The sequence below is a fragment of the Hypanus sabinus genome, chromosome 28, assembly GCF_030144855.1.
Source record: "Hypanus sabinus isolate sHypSab1 chromosome 28, sHypSab1.hap1, whole genome shotgun sequence".
Classification (NCBI taxonomy): Eukaryota; Metazoa; Chordata; class Chondrichthyes; order Myliobatiformes; family Dasyatidae; genus Hypanus; species Hypanus sabinus.
The window spans coordinates 27,166,459-27,189,565 of NC_082733.1; the positions used below are offsets into that span (position 1 = coordinate 27,166,459).

The window sequence follows — 23,107 nt, forward strand, 5'->3', positions numbered from 1 at the left end:
TAATCAGCGTCAAAGTCCATTTGCCATCTTTCAGCCCACTCTTCTAACTGGCCTAAATCTCTCTGTAAGCTTTGAAAACCTACTTCATCATCCACAAGGCCACCTATCTTAGTATCATCTGCATACTTACTAATACAATTTACCACCCCATCATCCAGATCATTAGTGTATATGACAAACAACATTGGACAGATCCCCGAGGCACACCACTAGTCACCAGCCTCCAACAGTTACTCACCACTACTCTCTGGCATCTTCCATCCAGCCACTGTCGAATCCATTTTACTACTTCAATATTAATACCTAATGATTGAACCTTCCTAACTAAACTCCTGTGTGGAACCTTGTCAAAGGCCTTACTGAAGTCTATATAGACAACATCCACTGCTTTACCCTCGTCAACTTACCTCGTAACCTCTTCAAAAAATTCAGTAAGATTTGTCAAACATGACCTTCCATGCACAAATCCATGTTGGCTGTTCCTAATCAGACCCTGTCTATCCAGATACCATCTCTAAGAATACTTTCCATTAATTTACCCACCACTGACGTCAAACTTACAGGCTGACTAGGTTTACTCTTAGAACCCTTTGTAAACAATGGAACCACATGACCCCATATATTCTTGGAAATTTAGTATTCATTTGCAAAGATGTAATCTACAAGGTAAATAATAAAATTAATCAATTCATATTGCTAATTTTAATTACTTGTATGCAGTATCTTGGTGAGACAGTATGAAACACTATGCTGAGAAATTGAATTGTATATCACTCCATATAGCATCAAGCCAAATTTTTAGAAATCACCTTGGGTCAAAAGGTGAAGACAGATATTTATACATCACAAGCACATGTAATTGATGTCATTCCCCAAAGACTACACATTTGGGAATTTGCACCATATTGTTCTGAATTTGTCATCACTGGATATTTAGTGCAGCATTGGAATGTGAAAGAGTGGTGAAATTAGTAGGGTTTCTGCCTCATTACTCCTACGATGTGGAGTAAATAAAATGGGATTACAGAAAATGGGCACCTAATGGCCATTATAAGCTTGGCACAACTCTACAACATACAAGTTAAATAAATTATGGCCTCTCCCTCAATGTAGTAAACCTTCAATTATATCAGTAGCAAATGTCCAGACCACTTTTTAAGATTAGTTCTACTTGTCACATGTACATCGAAACATCATTTGCATCAATGATCAACTCGGCTGATGATGTGCTTCCAGCGCCAACATAGTATGCCCACAACTTATTAACCCTAACCTGTATGTCATTGCAACTTAGAGGAAATGGGTGCTTATAGGTCCCTGTAGAGAAGAAGCAAAACGCTGAAGTTAGTTAATAAAGACTTTTAGCCTGACAATATCCTGAGCCTCTGAACTCTACTTGGAGGTTTCCAAAAATGCTAGTTATTGCCCAAAACTTCAACATGTTCTTATTTACCCTCTTTAAAGAAAGCATACCATCAGTTCAGTCTGCACTAATAATATCTCGTGGACAAGAAGGAGAAATGATACGATGTTAGAGAATACATCCTTCCCGTGCTTCCTGTAGCCTTGACACTGAATTGCAGAGAGAAAAAATACAAATGTCCTATTGTGTTAATGCTGGCCAAAGAAAAGCTTACCATCCTAATTTCAGTTTCCAGTTTTAGGTTGGTTGTCAGTTTCAACATTTCAAGTGCATCACCAAGTACTGTTTAATTACTAGAAATTGTGCACAATTCCTTCAAGTAGGCAGTTCCAGACTACATCAACTTAATGTAGAAATTTCTCATCTTTCTGTCAATTATTTTAAATCTGCACCTCTTGGTTGTTGGCCTCTCTGCTATGCAAGTCATGATCCTTCTGATTAGTCCTATTTAGGCTGAAGTATTTTTTTTTATTACAGATAACCAAACATGCAGCAGCTTCCTCGATTCCAAATAAAACAACCAAGACCTAACCATTTCCAAGTGATGACTAAAATTTCTTCAGTTCTGGCAGTTTTTATTTTTTGTGTACTTTCTATTGTGAGTACATCATTTTATAATGTGGTGTATATAATTGTATGGAGTAATCTAGCTGTGGTTAGCCACTGCTTTCTAGCGCAACTTTCCTATTTTTGTATCCTACATTTGGAGGTAAAAACCCGTGAATGGAAAAATATCAGAGTTTCCTTCGGATACTTCCTTGATATTATTGACTTGAAACAAAATATTAGTAAGCAAAAGGTTCATTTTCTGTGATTTGCCCGTATTTTCACAAGTGCTCTTGCCAGAACTAAACACATTCTGCTTGTCACAAGAGAAATGTCTACAATGAAGTGCAATGGAGGACAACCGTTGCTGAAAAAATGTAAACCTATTCAAGATAGCCTAATGACAGCAAAAGTCTAAAAGTTTTATGAAAAATTATCAGATATATGTGCATAGGATAACACAACACAACAGAATTGCATTACTGCAGATTTAGGCTCACACGTTAAAAAAAATCATGAAGATAAAAATGAAAAGGCTGATTATAGCACAATCTATACCAAGTATCATTTAGTTTCAAAGAGCCTTGAAAGGACAGGATACCGATATTTGAGCAGAAGATAGAAACACGGAAATACTATTTCAGACTTAAATATAAAGTGCATCAAGACTAAAAACAGGATGTCATTAAACATCAACAAATTCTCAGACTAACTTAGTCAAATCAGTAACAGAAGAAATACAAATAAAAAATCTTATCACTGTGGGGATACGTAAGGAACATGTTTATATCCCCAAGAGACATCTTGATTCTCAGTCTGAATCTTCAGGGTTAGTTCTGATCATTTGTAGGAAAGACACAACTTGAAAGAATAGATATCAAATGAAAAGACTTCATCATTTTCCATTTATAATTGTGCTTTACATGCACTTTACAACTGAACTGACCTGAATAAACCCCAGAGTACAGCCTTCTTTTTTATAGCAAGATAAAATAACGCAGCATCCAATGCATCGTTGTTTCGTTGGAAAGCAGCTTTAGCAACCTGTATGGGAAAAAGGAAAGAAGTATTCCCATTTCTATACCAGTAACACCGAAGAGATTGGTTAAATTAGAAAACTGTTTCCCTGGGTCATCATAGTTATGAATATAGCAACAGTACTCATCATCAAATTTAGTTACAATAATATTTTTTGCTCAACACCAGCTCCAAAAAGGTCCGTTGATGATAGCTGAGAAACCAGTTCTTTTTTATCCTGATATAAGTTATAACCTTTTGAAGAGAAAGAAAGAATTTAATCCAGTTAAAAATGTTTTGTGGGAAAAAGGTTATAAGTTTTTAATGCGTCACCCAGCAACACTGATAATTTTTTTGGAGGAAGGAAAAAGATTTTTTTCTGATTATCAAGATGCGGAGGTGTTTGCACAAAAACTTTCATCTCTTCGTTAATTAAAAGTAGAGATTTCTAAATGTAATGGTTAAAGACGAAGACAGAGAAAGCAAATGGAACTGATGGACATTTAAGGACGATATAAGGGAGAAAAGCAATATTTTAGAAATATTAATTGAGAATAGTATGTTTTTTTTATATGTATATTTTTTATGTTGCGGGGGGGCTGGGGAGCTTTGAATCGGTTACTACGGGATTCACGTGTGTAATCATGGCGATTGCCATGACCCGTACAATAGAGGGGGGTAATGTTGTGTTTCCTTTCTTTCACAACGTTAGTAGGGGGGTATTTTGTTTTTTTCTTTATTTTCTATTTTTCTTCTATTCTTTTGCCTGGATGATTGGTGGGAACACACATAGCAACATGGAGACTTTTAAAAAGATTTCCCAGGATACAATGAAAGTTGAAGGATTAGGTATTATTATAGATTGGAGTAACATAAATAAAAATAATGACTAATTTATTGAATTTTTTAAGTTTTAATGTTAATGAGCTTAATGGACCAATAAAAAGAAAAAGAATTTTAACATACATTAAAAAAAATGAAAATAGATATAGCTTTCTTACAAGAAACTCATTTAACGGATATAGAACATCAGAAATTAAAAAGAGACTGGGTTGGAAATGTTATTGCAGCTTCATTTAACTCAAAGGCAAGAGGAGTTGCAATTTTGGTTAATAAAAATTTACCAATTAAAATACAAAATGTATTAATTGATTCGGCAGGAAGATATTTAATTATACATTGTCAAATTTTTTCAGAACTATGGACTCTTATGAATATTTTTGCACCAAATGAAAATGATGTAAAGTTTATACAGGAGGTCTTTTTGAATTCGGCTAATGCACATGATAAAATATTAATAGGTGGAGATTTTAATTTTTGTTTAGATCCAGTTTTAGATAGATCAACAAAGGCTATTACAAAATCAAAAGTAGCAAAATTAACTCTATCATTGATGAAAGATTTAAATTTGATTGATATATGGAGAATCAATCCAAAAGAAAGGGATTATTCATTCTATTCAAATAGACATAAAACATATTCAAGGATAGATTTTTTCCTATTATCAACAAATACTCAAGATAGAGTGAAAAACGTGGAATATAAAGCAAGAATATTGTCTGATCACTCTCCTTTAATAATGACAATGATAATGATAAAGAGGAATCAATTTATAGATGGAGATTTAATTTAATTTTACTAAAACGTCAAGATTTTTGTGATTTTATGAAAAAGCAGATTCAGTTCTTTTTAGATACAAATTTACATTCAGTTGATGATAAATTTATATTGTGGGAAGCAATGAAAGCATATTTGAGAGGCCAGATAATAAGTTATACTTCTAAAATTAAGAAGGAATATATGATAGAAATAGATCAATTGGAAAAAGAGATTATAAAATTAGAAAAAGAATCTCAAAGAAATATGACAGAAGAAAAACGAAGACAATTTATTAATAAGTTAAAATATAATACACTTCAGACATATCGAACAGAAAAAGCAATTATGAGAACTAAACAGAGATATTATGAATTAGGTGAAAGATCACATAAAGTTCTTGCATGGCAGTTAAAAACAGATCAGATTTCTAAAACAATAAATGCAATTCGGACAAAAGTGAATGAAATTACTTATAAACCTCTAGAAATTAATGAGGCTTTTAAGAATTTTTATTCTGAGTTGTATAAATCAGAATCAAAGAATGATGACGTTAAGATAGAAGAATTTTTATCACAAATAACTCTTCCAAAATTAAATACAGAAGAACAGAAGGGATTAGGTATGTCTTTTACATTGAAGGAAGTTGAAGAAGCTTTGGGATCACTTCAAAGTAATAAATCTCCAGGAGAAGATGGTTTTCCACCTGAATTTTATAAAAAGTTTAAAGATTTATTAATTCCTCCTTTTATGGAGTTAATATATCAAGCAGAAAGAACGCATAAACTTCCAGAATCTTTTTCAACAGCTATTTTAATAGTATTGCCAAAAAAAGACAGATCTTTTAAAACCAGCATCATATAGACCTATTTCTTTATTAAACACCGATTATAAAATAATAGCAAAAATCTTATCTAATAGATTATCTAAATGCTTACCAAAATTAGTGCATATGGATCAAACAGGATTTATCAAAAATAGACAATCGGCAGATAATGTAACTCGGTTATTTAGTATAATCCATTTAGCACAAAAGAGGGAGGAAATGAGTGTGGCAGTTGCTTTAGATGCAGAAAAATGGGATTTTTTATTTAAGGTATTGGAAAAATATGGACTAGGAACATCATTTATAAAATGGATTAAAACCTTAAATACTAATCCCAAAGCTAAAGTAGTGACAAATGGTCAAATTTCAACATCATTTCAGTTAACAAGATCAACTCGGCAAGGTTGCCCACTATCACCTGCTTTATTTGTGTTGGCAATAGAACCACTAGCTGAATTAATTAGAATGGACCCAGATATTAAAGGTTTCAGAGTTAATCAGGAAGAATACAAGATTAACTTATTTGCTGATGATGTTCTACTTTATTTAACAGATCCATTACATTCACTACGCAAATTATCTTATAGACTAGAAGAATATGGGAAAATATCGGGTTATAAAATAAATTGGGATAAAAGTGAAATTTTACCTCTTACTAAAGGAGATTATATTCAATGTCGATTAATAACTCAATTTAGATGGCCAGCAAATGGTATAAAATATTTAGGTATAAGAGTCGATAATGATATAAAAAACTTATACAAATTAAATTACTTACCACTTTTGAAAAAAATTCAGGAAGATCTTGAAAAATGGATGGCATTACCAATAACATTAGTAGGTAGAATAAATACTATAAAAATGAATATATTCCCTAGACTACAATATTTATTTCAATCATTACCAATACAATTACCCCAGAAGTTTTTTCAAGAGTTAAACAAATATGTGAGGAAATACCTCTGGAAAGGTAAGATGTCAAGAATATCGTTGGAAAAATTGACATGGAAATTTGATCTAGGAGGATTACAACTTCCAAATTTTAAGAATTATTATAAAGCAAATCAACTTAGATTTATTGCATCTTTTTTCGAGAAAGATAAACCGGCATGGATTAGAATAGAATTAGATAAAATAGGAGAAAATGTACCAGAAGATTTTATATACAAATGGGAATCTAAATGGATACGGGAAAAGAAAGAATCTCCTATATTAAAACATTTGATTGATTTATGGAATAAGATAAATGTTGATGATGAGACAAAAAAATCTTTATTAGCAAAGAGATCTTTAATTCAAAATAGACTTATTCCTTTCACAATGGACAATCAACTTTTATATAATTGGATTCAAAATGGGATTAGATATATAGGGAATTGTTTTGAAGGAGGTATATTAATGTCATTTGATCAATTAAAGAATAAATATAAAATATCAAACAACACTTTATTTTGTTACTTTCAATTAAGGGCGTATTTAAGAGAAAAATTAGGTCAAACAATGTTATTGCCGAAATCTAATGAAATAGAAATTTTAATTCAAAAAGGAAATATTAAAAAAATTATATTTTGCATGTATAACTTGATTCAAAGACAGGTAATTAAACAAGGAGTCCATAAGTCAAGACAAAAATGGGAAAGTGATTTGAATATTAAAATTGAAGAAACAAATTGGTCAAGACTATGTCTTGATAGTATGACAAATACAATAAATGTTCGGTTAAGATTAGTGCAGTATAATTTTCTACATCAATTATATATTACACCACAAAAAATAAAAAAATTAAATCCAAATTTATCGGATCAGTGTTTCCGATGTAACCAGGAAACTGGTACTTTTTTACATTCGACATGGTCTTGCTCTAAAATTCAACCTTTTTGGACAAATTTAAGACTTTTACTGGAACAAATTACAGGAACACAACTTCCTCATAATCCAATATTATTTTTACTAGGTGATATTGAAGGGATAAAACTGAAACTCAAACTAAATAAGTATCAGAAAGAATTTATAAAAATTGCACTGGCAGTAGCCAAAAAAGCTATTGCAGTTACTTGGAAATCGGATACACATTTAAGTATAGATTCTTGGAAGAAAGAAATCTATGGTTGTATTCCATTAGAAAAAATTACTTATAATTTAAGAGATAAATATGAAACATTTCTGAAAATTTGGAGCCCTTATTTACAAAAGACAGGATTAAATATATAGATGCTCTGAAGATGAAACAATTGGTTATTAGGGGAAAGAAATAAATATACATATTAAAGTTGTTACGAATTCCATGGAGCATGTGGAGATCTTCCAACAACCAGGCATTCTTTCTTTCTTTCTTTCTTTCTTTCTTTTTTTCTATAGGGCAGTTAGGGAGGAGGGGTTAAGGGGAGGGGGTAAGGGTTATATACATTGTTTTTTCATACTTTGTAACCATTTAAAAATGCAATAAAAAAAGTTTTTAAAAAAAAAACACCAGCTCCAAGACAGTGTCAGCATTCAGTAATGACAACACATCATGCTTAATGTGAATCGCATTTAAGAATTCACAACCTTGCACAAATTCATTCAAAATACTTGCATAAAATTAAAATTGCAATTGCAACATATGCGTAAGGGAAAGTTTAAAGCAAAATTTAACATTTTTTACATGGAATTGTGAAACATTTATGTGAAGGACTCATAATTTACACAGTTAAAGTGAAAGTTTCATGCTAGGCTATTATGCTAAGGGTTAAACACTGCATTTAGTATGTCATTAAAAGTAATTTAATAGGACAGACTGTGCGGAACCTAACTTTTGCCCAAGTTCCCTAGCATTTGACTGGGCTGGATCCTGATCTCACCTATTGTCTTTAACATGTATGCCTTAGAGAACAAGGTGCCAAACAAGGTCCCCAGGTATGCTAGAAACCAGGAATTGGAGCTCTGCCTTTTGTCAAAGTTCATAATTTATTTAGAGGCAGATACATTAAGTTAGGGACATTTAAGAAACTCTTAGATAGCCTTTTCTATCGATCATGTGCCTACGTAGGAAGGAAGGGTTAGAATGATCTTAAAGAGTACATTAAAAGCTCAGCACAACAGCATTAGTCAAAGGGCCTGTACTGTTCTATGTTCTAAATGCTAATTAAAATATGTAAATATAACCTATATTAAACACTTACAGATTGACAAATGTGAAGTGAAATCTGCAGAAAAAAAACATTTGCGCTCCAAATTCTTCCAACTGCAAATGCCCATTCAAACATACTGATTTTCAACACGACCCCAAGTCTGCCTAGAGCAGCACAGGTAGTAGGTTGCCCAGTGCAACACCACAGAACCTAGCAAGGCTGAGCTCTACCATTCCATATCATTTGGAATCCAGGTTACTTAAAAAGTTTTATGAAAATATGCAATGCAAATTATTTCAGCAAAGGAGACAAAGAAATGATATACTCCAATGTATATGTTGCACAACAATAAAGTTTTCCTAAATTTACTTTACTTTCTATAATATTTTAAAAAGAATAACTTAGTTTTACAGATAGTTCATAAAACTAAAAGCCAGGACAAAATGCTCAAGACAATTTCAAAAAATACATATTAACAGCAATAGGTTACAATCACATAATGGCATTAATATTGACAAAAGTTGCAAAACTCTTCAGAGTACAAAAAGAACAGATCCTGATTATAAAAAGAAATAATATTAAACTTGACCGAAGTGCTTTTAGAGGAGATAAAGACGAGGAAGCAAAGGGGTCCGGAAACAGACCTCCAGAGTGTAGGATAATCTGTGAACTAGAGGCCGGAATCAGAGAAACGACATTTGTGAGAGGTGGCCAGACTACAGACTATGGTGATGGGGGAGGGAAAGGTTGAGGGCAATAACAAGTTTAAATTGGAAATATAGGATCCAACTTAAAGTGGCTGTGATGGACATTTGTGATTTGAGGACTGATTTTAACATGCTTTTCTCAGCAGTAATAGTCAAAACTGCTAAACACCACATACTGCTCCATTGTTGCTAGACTTCTACATCAAAATTTCTACCACCATGGTTAATAGCCATTTTCATTGGTAGCTCTGTCCCTACAATTTATGAGCAAATATTGAAATATTTTCTTCCAACCTGCAGCCATTTTAATGTTATTGTAATACTGTACACTGTCAACATTTCATTAGCAGTGCCATAAAAATAATGTAATAAACATGTATTCTACTAAAAATGATGAGAAATTCATAAATGAAGCAAGGAGAAACACTCTTCACTCAGTGAGGGTAATAAACCAGGGATGAATCAATGCCGGATTTGATTTGTCTCTAGACCCCAGGCAGACTGATTGAGTTGGGGATCAGGTACAAGAGTGGAAAAAACAATTCCAGCGTAGACTACTATCAGAATAATTTCTTCTTCAATTTTCTCTTCTAGATTCATATCAGCCCATCAAAGGACAATGGACATTGGCAGCATATGATACCTCAGTAAATAGTTATAATCTACAAGTCCAGACAGTGAGGCTCCAGGAAGGTCCCCCCCCCCCACCCCCCCACCACAACCATAATTAACTGAACTTAGCATTTACCTAGAAAGTGACCTTTCATCTCCTGACTTCATTTATTCTGGTTCTAATGACACTAGCCAAGTCTGCATAACTGAACGTTCAGACTAAAATGAAATATAGTGTTATTCTTATCTGCTTAATTCTGTACTAAATTAAGAGATATGCATACTTAATAATCACTTGAAGACTATACCAAAGCTGTTTAAGGTAATTCAGTCAGCAGCTTAATTATGTAACTCTATTTTTTCTGGCAATAATTATGTGACTTTTCCCATACAAAAAAATGTAAATTAGCCATAATTCTACCAAAACAAAAATCTTAGCTACTTAGCAACTTCAAAAGAACCAGACTACATAAAAACAGAAGGCACTACATAACCACAACTTACTCATGTTGTGAAGAGATAATAAGGAAATAAGCATGAAATATTCCATCTTAAACCGAGAATGATCAGTTTGCATTGCAAATGCACAAAACATTTCTTAATTACATAAAACATTCGAGGCAGATTAAAAACAAAATTCATTTTCACCTGCATTGTATGACACATTTTTAAATGCTTCCCAACCAAAACAGCAGCATAACAGGCAGTAACTAACTAACCAAAACATCACACTCTCCTCACAAATTATATAAGCTACATTTTACCTTAATGCATTTATATACTTTCATGACTATTGTTTGGAGTTGGTAAGATGTTAGAAACGCAATACCTTCTCAATGCATTTGCGGAGTGTATTAATATTTCGAATCCACCAGCCCACTCCCATGGCTTTCAGATCAGACCACTGAGGATCCCCTTTCTGTATGGCAGGGATCATATTAAGCAACTCTTCCTCAGCTTCAGAATGAAAGGCCCAGGCAAAGTGGCATGTAGACAAGCCTGCAAAATGCAAGAACAGTGTTTTCATCCAGAGTTTTGGCTCAAGTAGTTGTATTAAAAGTATTCAAAAATACCAGTCCAGTTTCATTGTATAAAGTTAGCAGCTGAAAACTACTATCATGATTGATCTATGCTAGAAAAGTCTTAACAGAATATGACTGAGTCCTATTTGTAATACAAGTTAAAACTACCTATTATAAATATTTGTTTCTCTTGGTTATAAAGCTCTGCTTCATTACTTCTTACAAATCAAAATTTCCCTTAATTTTCTTGCATGATTTCCCAGCCATATTGATATTGATCTGCCTTTAATCCTGTCCATAGGATGAAGATTCACAATTACAATAATCAATATCTTTGATACATGAGACCACCCACTCTCAGTTTGCCCATGGTGCTCAGCATGAGCAACCATTCCATTCACCTGCTTTGTTCTTTATATATGATCTTACTCCATATAATAGTCATCAGACAAGATGAAGATTAGCTTTACTTGTCACATTAACATCAAAATATCAAAAAATACTGTGAAGTGCACCGTTTGTGTCAATGGTCATCACAGTCTGAGAATACGCTGGGGGCAGCCAACAAATTTCGTCATGCTTCCAGCACTAACGTAGCATGCCTACAACTTACTAACCGGTATGTCTTTGGAATGTGGAAGGAAACCTGATCACCTGGAAGAAACCCACACAGCCATAGCGGGAACATACAAACTCGTTACAGATAGCAATGAGAATTGAATTCTGATCGCTGGCACTGCAAAGCTAACCACTACGCTACTGTGCCCCCTTTTCCAAAGGTGACTTTTCTTCTAACTCATGACTACAGTGTTATTCCCTGTGTACTCCAAAGTTTCCTCCTTAGCTTCTCTCATTATTATTTATCTCAACATCTATATGTTATTCAAACATAGCAGCTCAATTTCCTCATTTTACAAGTTCAATCATTCAATGTTACAACTACTATTGTTTTAAGCTTATTGTGGTTCAATGAGAACTATTTTAACCAAACAATGAAAAGACCAAAGCCAGTTTATTCTGCCTTGACTCCAACTACTTCCATTCAATATTAATTAATCTACAATCATTACCTTAAGTTCCTGGTTGGAACTACTGTCATTTAGACAACTACAACTTCATGACTTCTATTTACTAAGTTCTGAGCTTCTGGAGATTCTGAGTTTTCATATCAAGTTGCATACTATAAACTTAGAATTCACTTGGAATAGGACTGTTCAGTGTTCTGATAAAAAGCAGAAATTGAATAGAGGTTAATAGATTAATTCTTAGTAGAATTCTGCCAACTCAAAATAAATTATGGAACAGGCCTCCAGGCAAGGAAACTGGACAGTTCCAATAGCAGTGCACATTTTAACAGGGATAAGAATAGTTAACCTTTGCTAATGGTGCCCTTGTTGTTTTGCATCACAAAGGCAATCAGCTTGGTAAATTGCTTTGTATCCACATTACAAAAATCCAGCAATCAGCCAACATAATACCTTCTAAAAATGGAGAAAATTGTAAAGAAAAATATGAAGTTTGTTATTAAACCAATAATGATATTCTCTATTATTACCATTTCAGGATAAATTAATGGTTGATGGTTAACACTGCCAAAGCCTAAACAAACTTAAAACACTTTTACCATAGATCTGGCACATGTTAGCTTTTTTTTGAAAGAAACAAAAATCTTTCCATTATCACTTTTTTTTCTAGATTAATTGTATTTTAAAGAACAGTGAGAATTTAAGGTACGTTATTACAGACAAAACATTTTCAAACACTCATTATCTTTCACATTGCAGATTCCCAATTAGTTCCTTCTCCCAGCCAACAGCTAGGGATGGAGGCAAAATGTCAGGAGATAAATGGTAACAACAGGTAACAAAAGAGGAGGTTCACTTTGCCTTTGTCCTTCTCTTTGGTCAGCCTGCTTCAGAACGTGCTAAAGCGTTCAGTTTACATTTCAGTCAAATCTAGTACTTACAGATTTTTGATAGCAAGCATGATGGGGAAAAATGTAAGAAGGGGGCACCAGAGCAAAGAGTCTTGAGGGCTTAAGGCAAAGAGGAAGATGCGGTTAGATAGCGAGGGACATCTATAATACAATGAGACAGGTGAAGAAATAGCTGCTACTTGTAATTGAAAATGAGTGAAGAGAAAATAAGTGGCTCAATATGCAGTGTTAAGCTGCTGAGATAGTGGAACCCAGAAGCTACAAGTGACAAAATCTTGAAGTTGATTCACTGTGACGTAGGAAACTTAATGCGTTCAGTAATAAGGGCTAATGGAGACATCAGTATATGACAGACAATTAGTTACCTCAGTAGAACTACAATTTCATGTATAGTACTACAGATTAGAATGTGATGGGTCCATATAATGGTTCCAGGTTCCTTTCACCCCACTAAGAGGAAATATTTACAAATCACTTAAATATAGTTAATTCTGAGACTTGCACAAGTAAAACAACAGTAACAATTACCCTTTAAGTAATTAAATTACACTTTGATACTTTACCCAAATCTCATACCTTGATGTAAAAGCTGAAGTCTATAAACTGGAGGCAGTGACGTCAAGAGGCAAATATGCAAGCGCATGGCAAGCAAATAACGTAAGCCGCATTCATCCAAAGTTTCACCTCAAATTAAAAAAAGATTTTACTTTACAATATACAGGGCCATCATGATATGCTTACATTTACTATATGTATACTTATTACTACATTAGTTTTCCTAAATAAGTTCCAATAGAATACAGGAGCCCCTTAGGGCTGTGAACTGAGTCCCCTCCTTTACTTCCTGTACACCCATGACAGAATTACCACCCACAGCTCCAATTTGCTAAGCCGACGAGACTACATTGATTGGCCGTATCTCAAAGGATAACGAGGTGACCTACAAGAAAGAAATCATTTCTCTGACACGGTGGTGTCAAGAAAACAACCTTTCCCTCAATGTTGCAAAAACAAAGGAGCTGGTTGTGTATTACAGGAGGGATGGAGATGGTCTAACCCCTATTGACATCAATGGATCTGGGGGTCGAGGGGGCATTCCTCAGCATTCACATCACCGAGGTCCTCATGTGGTCTGTACACACCAGCCGTGTGGTGAAAAATGCACAACAGCGCCTCTTTCACACAAGATGTTTGAGGAAGTTTGGTATGGGCCCCCAAATCCCAAGAACTTTCTACAGGGGCACAATTGAGAGTATCCTTTCTGGCTGCATCACTGCCTGGCATAGGAACTGTACCTCCCTTAATCGTAGGACTTTGCAGAGAGAGGTGCGGACAGCCCAGCTCATCTGTAGTTGTGAACTTCCCATGATTCAGGACATTTACAAGGACAGGTGTGTAAAAAGAGCCTGTAGGATCATTGGGGACCCAAACCATCCCAACCACAATCTATTCCAGCTGCTACCATCTGAGAGGTGGTATTGCAGCATAAAAGCCAGGACCAACAGGCTCTGAGTCAGCTTCCTCCACCAGGCCATCAGACTGATGAACTCACACTGATTTGAGTACACATTTATTACAAATTACCATGATTGCACATTGAGATGAAGACGTAACAAAGATTTTTACTTCTCATGTATGTGAAGAATATAAGAAATAAAGTCAAGAATATTAATACATTTAAAAATAGTGCAATAACATCTAAAATTAGTTTTATTGATTTTTTTGGGAAATAAGTATATTTAAAAGTTAATTCAATTCACTTGAACATTTGTACTATTTAAAAATAATTCCATTCCTGACATGCACATCAACTGTTAAATACATTGAATCCAGTACAAAAATGTTATACACTTCATTCTGAAGTGTGCCAAGTTGGAGAGAAAAAGATTTAAATTCCAAGGCCTACCATACAAATAAGTAAATGTCAAATAAAATGTTTACAAAGGCTTATTAATATCCTTATAGTTCATATCAATGTATGTAGAGTATACACAAAACTAGTTCTTCAGTAATATGGAAGTAATATATTAATCATAACTAGAAAATGTTAACCACTTGACCCACCAGATTTTCTCCCTGGCATGACCCATGGTTCACTCTTTTTAAATAATTATTTTCAAAGATTCAGTTGTCTTTCGATAACTTTAAGAGACAGCAATAGACTGAACTTCAGAAGGAATTCTTATCTTGATAAATTTAAGCCAAAGATAATGAGCTAATCAATGGAAGTGAACCCACAGCCATATAGAACTCCCTTGTTTTTGAAACAGAATCTTGTGTATTTTTTTTTAATATACAGGTCCACCTGATAGAACAGATGATAAAATGTCTTTGACCTCAAATATTGAGCCCATTTCTCTTACCACCGATGTTACCTAATGTCCCAAATGTTTCTTGTATTTTCTGGTTTTTATTTACTTTTAATACCAGTTTTTTTTTTAATGTCGAAACATGAAATTGGAGATTCTAATCATTAAAAATGGCCCTTCCAAACAATGGAGCATTCACTGCACTTGAGGTAGATTTTTCACTTAAGCTCTGAAAGTAATTTGAATCCAAAGTCATCTTCTTCGAAGTACATTTATTATCAAACTGTGTGTATGTACTATGTACAACTTTGGGATTCGTGTCCTTATAGGCAACCACAAGGAGTTAATTAGGACTTGTTATTAACTAAGTCCCAATCTGGCCCTTTGGCCCAATACTATTTTTCAAAGACATCTATAGAAAATTTAACCAGACTGTGTGTAAAGAGGGCATCAGATCTAGTCAGCTTTGCAGTGAATAAACTAGGTAATAAAATGGGAACCATTTTTCTTTACCCCCAAATTCAAAATAACAATATTAATTGCATACATGAGGAAATCTGCAGATGCTGGAAATTCAAGCAACACACACAAAATGCTAGTGGAATGCAGCAGGCCAGGCAGCATCTATAGGAAGAAGCATTGTCGACGTTTAGGGCCAAGACCCTTCGTCAGGACTAACTGAAAGAAAAGGTAGTAAGAGATTTGAAAGCCAGCTGAAAGAAAAGATAGTAAGAGATTTGAAAGTGCTCATCTCTCTTTTAAATCTCTTACTATCTTTTCTTTCAGTTAGTCCTGACGAAGGGTCTTGGCCCGAAACGTCGACAGTGCTTCTTCCTATAGATGCTGCCTGGCCTGCTGCGTTCCACCAGCATTTTGTGTGTGTTGCTTGATATTAATTGCATGTTTGATGAGAAATATTTATAAAACTCAACAATGAACTAAATAATCCTGCATACCACAATCTTTTCTTGTTGCTCTGTTTCAGCAAATAAATACATTGCTTACAAAATATCACTGGTTAAGTCCAAAGCTACAAGATTGTATATATAATATACAAGATATACAAGAGTGTGCTATCACAATAATACGGTAAATAGTCGACTTGGAAAATAAGCTAAAAGTTATTATATACCTACCAGAATAATTCTTGTCCCTGTTTTCATTAACTTCTGTGCTTGTGGTAGCCACTGTGTCAGCTAAAGCTACAAGAAACATCTGTTCTAATCGTGTAAGTCCCGGCAAACTTGAGTGCATCAAATGACTGGAAAGCACACGAGCGTGTTCGGGCCCAAAGTATGTTGGTCCATACTGGGATAAATTAATGACTTTGGACTTGGATTCCTTCTTTTCAATTACAAAATCCACAAAATCATCTGTGCTTAAGCTTGCGGACTGGAACAAATCAGCATACTGATCCTCCAGTTTTTTACTTTGAGGTTGTGAGCCTTTGTCTATTTTCGCAGTTTCTTCTGCAATTTTATACGTTGTGTCCTGATCAGCTGATAGCAATGCATAAAGAGGTAGTGGTGGAATTGAGTCTATTTCTGTATAATCACGAGTACCTTCTCTTCCAGCTATAACTGTGTCTTTCCCTGTACTTCCACTTATGCTGATAGTTCGAGAAAGGTGGCGTCGAGGACCTCCTCCTTCACCTGGGTCTTTGTCCCTAAAGATGGCCACTTCTCCAGCAATACACTTAACCAAATGTGAAAGGATTGCCTTAGCTCTGCGCACCTTGCCTAAGTCCATAAGTTCCAGTAGCTGAGTGGGGTGATATTGAGGAAGAGTAGGAGAGAGAATGTGAGCAGCTTCAAACAATCCACCATCTTGAATCATTCCTGGGACTCCAAACACATCATCTCCAGTAGTAGTTCCATCAACCACACTCTGCCGCTTTGGAAGCATTTTAGACTCAAATACATCAACATCAATTAATTCATCAAAAGATGATATGCTTCCATTTTCAGTATTGCTTAATGGCTTTGTCGAATGCTTCCATTGTGCATACACATGCATTTCACAGTCCATCCCAATTACTAGAATTCCATCTCTCACCCAGGATAAAGAAACCGGAAGTGAAGGCGTTCCATCTACAGAAGATATCAAATCCACACATCTCAGCAATACCCATTTTGACTTTGTGCCTTGTTTAATGCTTCCGCCTAGTGGCAAAGTAATTACAGCTAATCCATCTTTACTTGTGGCTTGTTCAGTTACAATCCCTGATAGTCTTCCGTACATTAGAATTTTGGAACCCACTCCAACTGTAAGAATATGAGAACCATCTTCTTTTGATACCCAGTCCAAGTGCACCAAATGTTTTATGCTAGACATCATGTTTTTGCCTTTAAGATATAGGTCTGATTTATTATACACAAATAAATTGCTATCAACACTGACTCTTGAATCCAGGACACCTCCAACCTTGCCTAAATCATCCAAATGAACTGTCTGCTCCAGCACCCACTCTGATCCTCCAGTGGATTCACATTCAAAAATGGAGACGTGCATTGAAAATTCTTTTGAAGTAATGCCATTAGGCTGTAGAGACTCTTTGTAAGCCACAGCCAAACGGCCAGTGTATGAACAGCTTACTGCCACAGGGCGCCCAGTTACACTCACTGCACTGTTATTGTGTTCTCCTTCTTCATTCATCAAAGGCCAAGTTTCCCAGCAATATGCACGTACTTCTTCAGATTTTGAGTTTTTATCCACAGTACATCGCCAGAATCTTACTTTACCATCTGAGCATGACGTCACTATTAGATAAGGTGCAAGGCAGACTGGATAAATGGAAGATGAACTCAAGTGACCTAAAAGAAAGAAAACCTATTATAACAGTGAGACATTCTTAGTTGAAACTGCAGTATACAAGAAAACCAGGACAAGAGAAGGCCATAAGGCCCTTCAAACCTACCCCACCAATTAATATGATCATGGTTGTCCTAAGCTGGTCTACACTGCCGTGCCATTTCTCCAGAACCCTCTATGCCTTATCAATATTTATCCAGCTCCACTTCAAGCACTTCCAATGATTTACTTTCCACCACCAGGGCAGAGAATTTCACATATTTGCCATCCTTTGTGAGATTTTAAATAACCATCCTCTTATCTTCTAATATGTCCCCTAATTCAAGTTTCTTCCTCCAACAAAAACAACCTAGTCAGGCCTCCTGTGATCTTGTAGGTCTCAATAAATTCATCATTCATTCCTCTAAACAACAAAGGATACGGTCTCAATCTGCTTAGCTTTTCTTGATAGTGCTACTCTTCCATCACAGGTATCAGCCTTGTGAATCACCTCTTGACTGCCTCCAATGCCACATGGAAGGCAAGAGGACCAAAAATGTCAAGCACTCTTCAAAAATTATGTTTGAATAAGGTCGCTCATCATTCTTGTAAAGTCCAAGGAATACAGGTCCAAACTATTTAGACTCACTTGGTAGGACAACCCTCTCAATCCAAAGATTAACGTGGTGAATCTCCTTTATACTGCTTCAAATGTTATTCTATCATTTTTTGTTTAATATAAGGTGAACAAAACTGCATATAATATTTCAGGTGCAGCCTCATCAAACTCTAAAATTGGAACAAAACCTGATTTTTAAAAAGGCCAAACCTTTTTAAGAAAGTCAAAATACTGTTTTTTTTTAACCACTTGTTAGACTGTCAGCTTTTTGTGATTCGTGCACTATGACAGGTAGATCCCTCTGTACTTCACTCACTTGCAGACTTCCTGCAGTTACATGATAATTAGCTTTTTGAATTGTTACCAAATCACACACCTCTACATATTAAACTGCATTTTCTAGTCTTTAGCTCATTCACCCTATCTGCAGTATAGACCCTTCCAGAATCACAGTACCCTTATCACAACATGCACTTTTTTTATTTTCTTACCATCAGCACATCAGGAAGCCTGACATTCCGTTCCTTCCTTTAGTTCATTAATGTAATGAGTGAACAATTGCCAGCCCAAAATTTATCCCTGTGGTGCTCCAGTATTTATCTCTTTCCAGTCTGGAAAGAGACCATTTATTTCAACTGTTTTCTGTGAGACAGCCAGTTTCCAATTCATTTTAAATACATTTCATCCAATACCATGGGTTTTTAAATTTATGAATCAACCCCCTACGTGGCATCTAATGTTTTTCGGAAATCTAAATACATTGCTCTGTACATCTCATATGGACACAGTATATGGTGCCCAATATTAAAACAATTATAGGCTTCTCATGGCACTCCCATTATTATTCACTTCAGTCATCACCCTTATCACTCTCTTGTTCTGATCTGCAATTGTTTACCTTAGAGGCCTTATAGTCATAGACTCAAACAATAGGAAAACAGATTCTTCAGTACAACTAGCCCAGTTGACCAAGTCATCACCTGAATTAGTCCCATTTCCCTACATTTGGCCCATAGCCCCATCTATATCTGTGTACATGTCTTCTAAATGTTATATTTGTACCTGTCTCTACCACTTTTTCTGATGGCTTATTCCATATACTCAACAACACTGCACGGAAAACTTGCTCCTCAGGTTCTTTTTTTTAAATCTTTGCCCTCTCACCTTAAACCTATCCCCTTCTAGATGTTAGTCTACCCTATCCTGGGAAAAAGACTAACCATTCACCTACTCTGTAACTGTCATGATTTTATAAAGTTCTAAGGTCATCTCCTGAGCCTCCTACATTCCAAAGAAAATACAGATCCCCCAGTTGAACAGGATGTTTTGGGTCTTGTGCACTATTTTTTTTACAGTGGCATGGTATCAAAATAAGTGTGGTGGCCTGTCATGCACTATCTTATTAATACTACCAGCAAGCATAATTTCTTTTGCTGCTTACTTTTCTTCAGCACGCTTAATATATTGTACTTCACAATACTCACCCAACTTCAAGTTTCACCATAGAACCACAGTACACTACAGGCCCTTCAGCCCTCCATATTGTGCTGACTCATATAATCCTTTAAAAAAAAGTACTAAACCCACACTACCCCATAACCCTCCATTTTTCTTTCATCCATGTGCCTGTCCAAGAGGCTCTTAAATGCCCCTAATGTTTCAGCCTCCATCACTATCCCTGGCAAGTCTTTCCAGGCACTCACAACCCTCTGCGTAAAAAACTTACCCCTGATGTCTCCCCTGAACTTCCCTCCCTTAATTTTGTACATATGCCCTCTGGTGTTTGCCATTGGTGCCCTGGGAAACAGGTACTGACTATCCACCCTATCTATGCCTCTCATAATCTTGTAGACCTCTATCAAGTCCCCTCTCATTCTTCTACGCTCCAAAGAGAAAAGTCCCAGCTCTGCTAACCTTGCTTCATATGACTTGTTCTCCAATCCAGGCAACATCCTGGTAAATCTCCTCTGCACCCTCTCATTAGCTTCCACATCCTTCCTATGATAGTCCATAGACCATAGTCCAGATCATTCTGCAAAAATATCAACTTAGCCGAAGCAATACCAACCTTCAAAACTGCCTCTGTAGATTGCTAATAGTTGCTTCTACAGCCAGTGCAAGGATTGTAGCTGGTACATCACCAAGATGTGGATGTGCATAACGACAGAGATTAAATAAGGAAAATAAAATCTACATAAAGTAAATGCAATAAAATTACCTGCAGAAGGAGTTGCTCGGATTACTTCCACTCCCTCAGGTAGATTTAATTGTTGACTATAGACCAATTTGGAGTTAAGTATCAATTTGCTAGCAGTCTGAAGATTTGCAACTGATGCAGAGCGTGGGAGAGAATTTGGTGATAAGCCAAAGCTCTTTTCATCTGATACAGTCAGCAGCTTATCTGATGCGCTCATTTCTGCTGCAAGTTTTATGGAGGGAAAAAACACAAAAATTAAAAAGAAATGTATGTTTAATAACAACTAGATTATTCAGTTTTCATATGGTAAATGCATCATACTCTGAGAAAGAAAAATCAGATTAAGATGTTCCAACTTAATTGTAAGATTGCATTGTGCGGTCAAACTTTTGCCCAGATATTGCTTCAAAGCCCATAGGATGTGGGAATATTTCAGTGATGGGGCAAGTCAAGTTATCCCCTTTGGTTCAAGAGCCAGATTGTTGAGGTGTTAACAACTTCTCCTGAACTTGATGGTGTGAGTTATGAGACTCCTAGACCACATTCCTGATAGCAGAAGTGAGAAGAAAGCATAACCTGCACGATGTGGATCCTTGATGACAGATGCTGCTTTCGTGTGACAGCACTCTGTGTAGACGTGCTCAACAGCAGGGAGAGATTTATCCCTGATGGAATGGGTTACTATCTTTTGAAGGATTTTCCGTTTAAGGGCAATGGTGATTCCATACCAAATTGTGATACAACCAGTCAATATATTCTCCACCGCACATCCAGTGCCCCTTGGTAGGTTGGCAAGTCCCTGATCAGAGAGTAGACCCGTGGACTGACCCTGGAGAGGAGAACTCTATGCATCATGGCAGCCTCGGTCACTCGAATCTCCTCTAGGTATGATTTGAAGCATGCAAGCCAGAGTTCAAAATCGATGCCAGCTTCGGGAGATTGAGGGTCAATATCCAGTTGTAAAATTTGTTCCATGTTTTAAATTCGCTGTTATAAAATTGATACACCATCAATAACTCTAGGAGACTGGAAGTGAACGATAGGCTTTTATTAACAGCGAAAAAGGGACCACAATCATGTCGAGGCTGAGGGAGGAGCAGTGCCCCCAATCGCCTTTATACAGGGGTCTTGTGGGAGGAGCCACAGGGGCAGTCAGCGGGGGGGGGGGGGGGGTGAGTCCAGACAGGTATACATAGTTTATCACACTATGCAAACCTCTAAGGAAGTAGAAGAATTGCCGTGCTTTCTTCATAATTGTACTTAAGCACTAGGTCCAGGACAGGTCCTCTGAAATATGTTAACACCAAGAAATTTAAAGTTGCTGACCATCTCCATGTTTGATTGCTCATGGACCTCTGGTTTCCACCTCCTAAAGTCAATTACCAGCTACTTGGTCTTGCTGACATTGAGCAAGAAGTTGTTGCAGTGGCACCAATCAGCCAGGTTTTCAATCTCCCTCTTATATGCTGATCTGTCACCACTTTTGATTCGGCCAATGACAGTAGTGTCATCCACAAACTGAAATATGGCACTGGAGCTGTGCTTAGCCACACTGTCATAAGTGTAAAGAGAGTAGAGCTGAAGGCTAAGCACTCAGCCTTGTGGTGCACCTGCGCTAAAGGAGATTGTGGAGGCGTTACTGTTGCCAATCTGAACTAACTTGGGTCTGCAAGTGAGGAAATCAAGGATCCAAATTCACAAGGAGGTATCCAAGCCAAGGTCAAGGCCTATTGATCAATTTTGAGGGGATGATAATATTGAATGTTAAGCTGTAGACGATAAAGGGGATCCTGATGTATGCTTCTTTGCTGTCCAGATGGTCCAGTGTTAAGTTAAGAGCCAATGAAATGGCTTCTGCTGTGGACCTGTTGTGCCAGTAGGTCAATTGAAGCAGATCCAAGTTGCTTCTCAGGCAGGAGTTTACAAGTTTCATCACCAACCTTTCAAAACACTTCATCAGTGAATGTAAGTATTTCTGGACGAAAGTCATTGAGTCAGCTAACAGCCATTTTCTTAGATGCTGGTATGATTGAAGCCTGCTTCAAGCAGGTGCGTACTGCCAAAGTGAGAGGTTAAAGATATTGGTGTTCACTCCAGTCAGTTGATCTGCACAGGTCTTTAGTATTCAGCCAGGTACCCCCTTTCTGTGGTTCTACACTCTTGAAGGATGCTCTCACATCAGCCCCAGAGACTGGTATCACAGGGTTATCAGGGGTTGTGGGAGTTTGTGAAGGTTTCTCCATGCTTTGATGGTCAAAGAGAGTGTAGGCATTACTCATCTGGAAGTGATGCCTTGTTGTCACTTAGGTCACTTGATTTCAGTTTGCAAGATGTAATTGTTGTCCGGCATCCTTCACTGATTCACGTTTAGTCCGGAAATGTCATTTCACCCATGAA

General features: G+C 36.2%; 1 protein-coding gene across 3 annotated transcripts in view; it reads right to left on the reverse strand.

Moving 5' to 3' along the window:
- dmxl2 (Dmx-like 2) overlaps nt 1-23,107 on the reverse strand; it is a 149,743-nt gene that overhangs the window by 54,069 nt on the left and 72,567 nt on the right. For 2 of the 3 annotated variants that reach the window (XM_059952797.1, XM_059952795.1), the window contains exons 17-21: nt 20,732-20,932; nt 16,241-17,917; nt 13,372-13,479; nt 10,667-10,836; nt 2,916-3,013 (exon numbers count right to left, since the gene is read on the reverse strand). In XM_059952797.1, coding sequence (XP_059808780.1) covers nt 2,916-3,013; nt 10,667-10,836; nt 13,372-13,479; nt 16,241-17,917; nt 20,732-20,932 — 2,254 coding nt within the window. The remainder of the gene's footprint in view (nt 1-2,915; nt 3,014-10,666; nt 10,837-13,371; nt 13,480-16,240; nt 17,918-20,731; nt 20,933-23,107) is intronic. The other variant, XM_059952796.1, reaches the window with a different exon arrangement.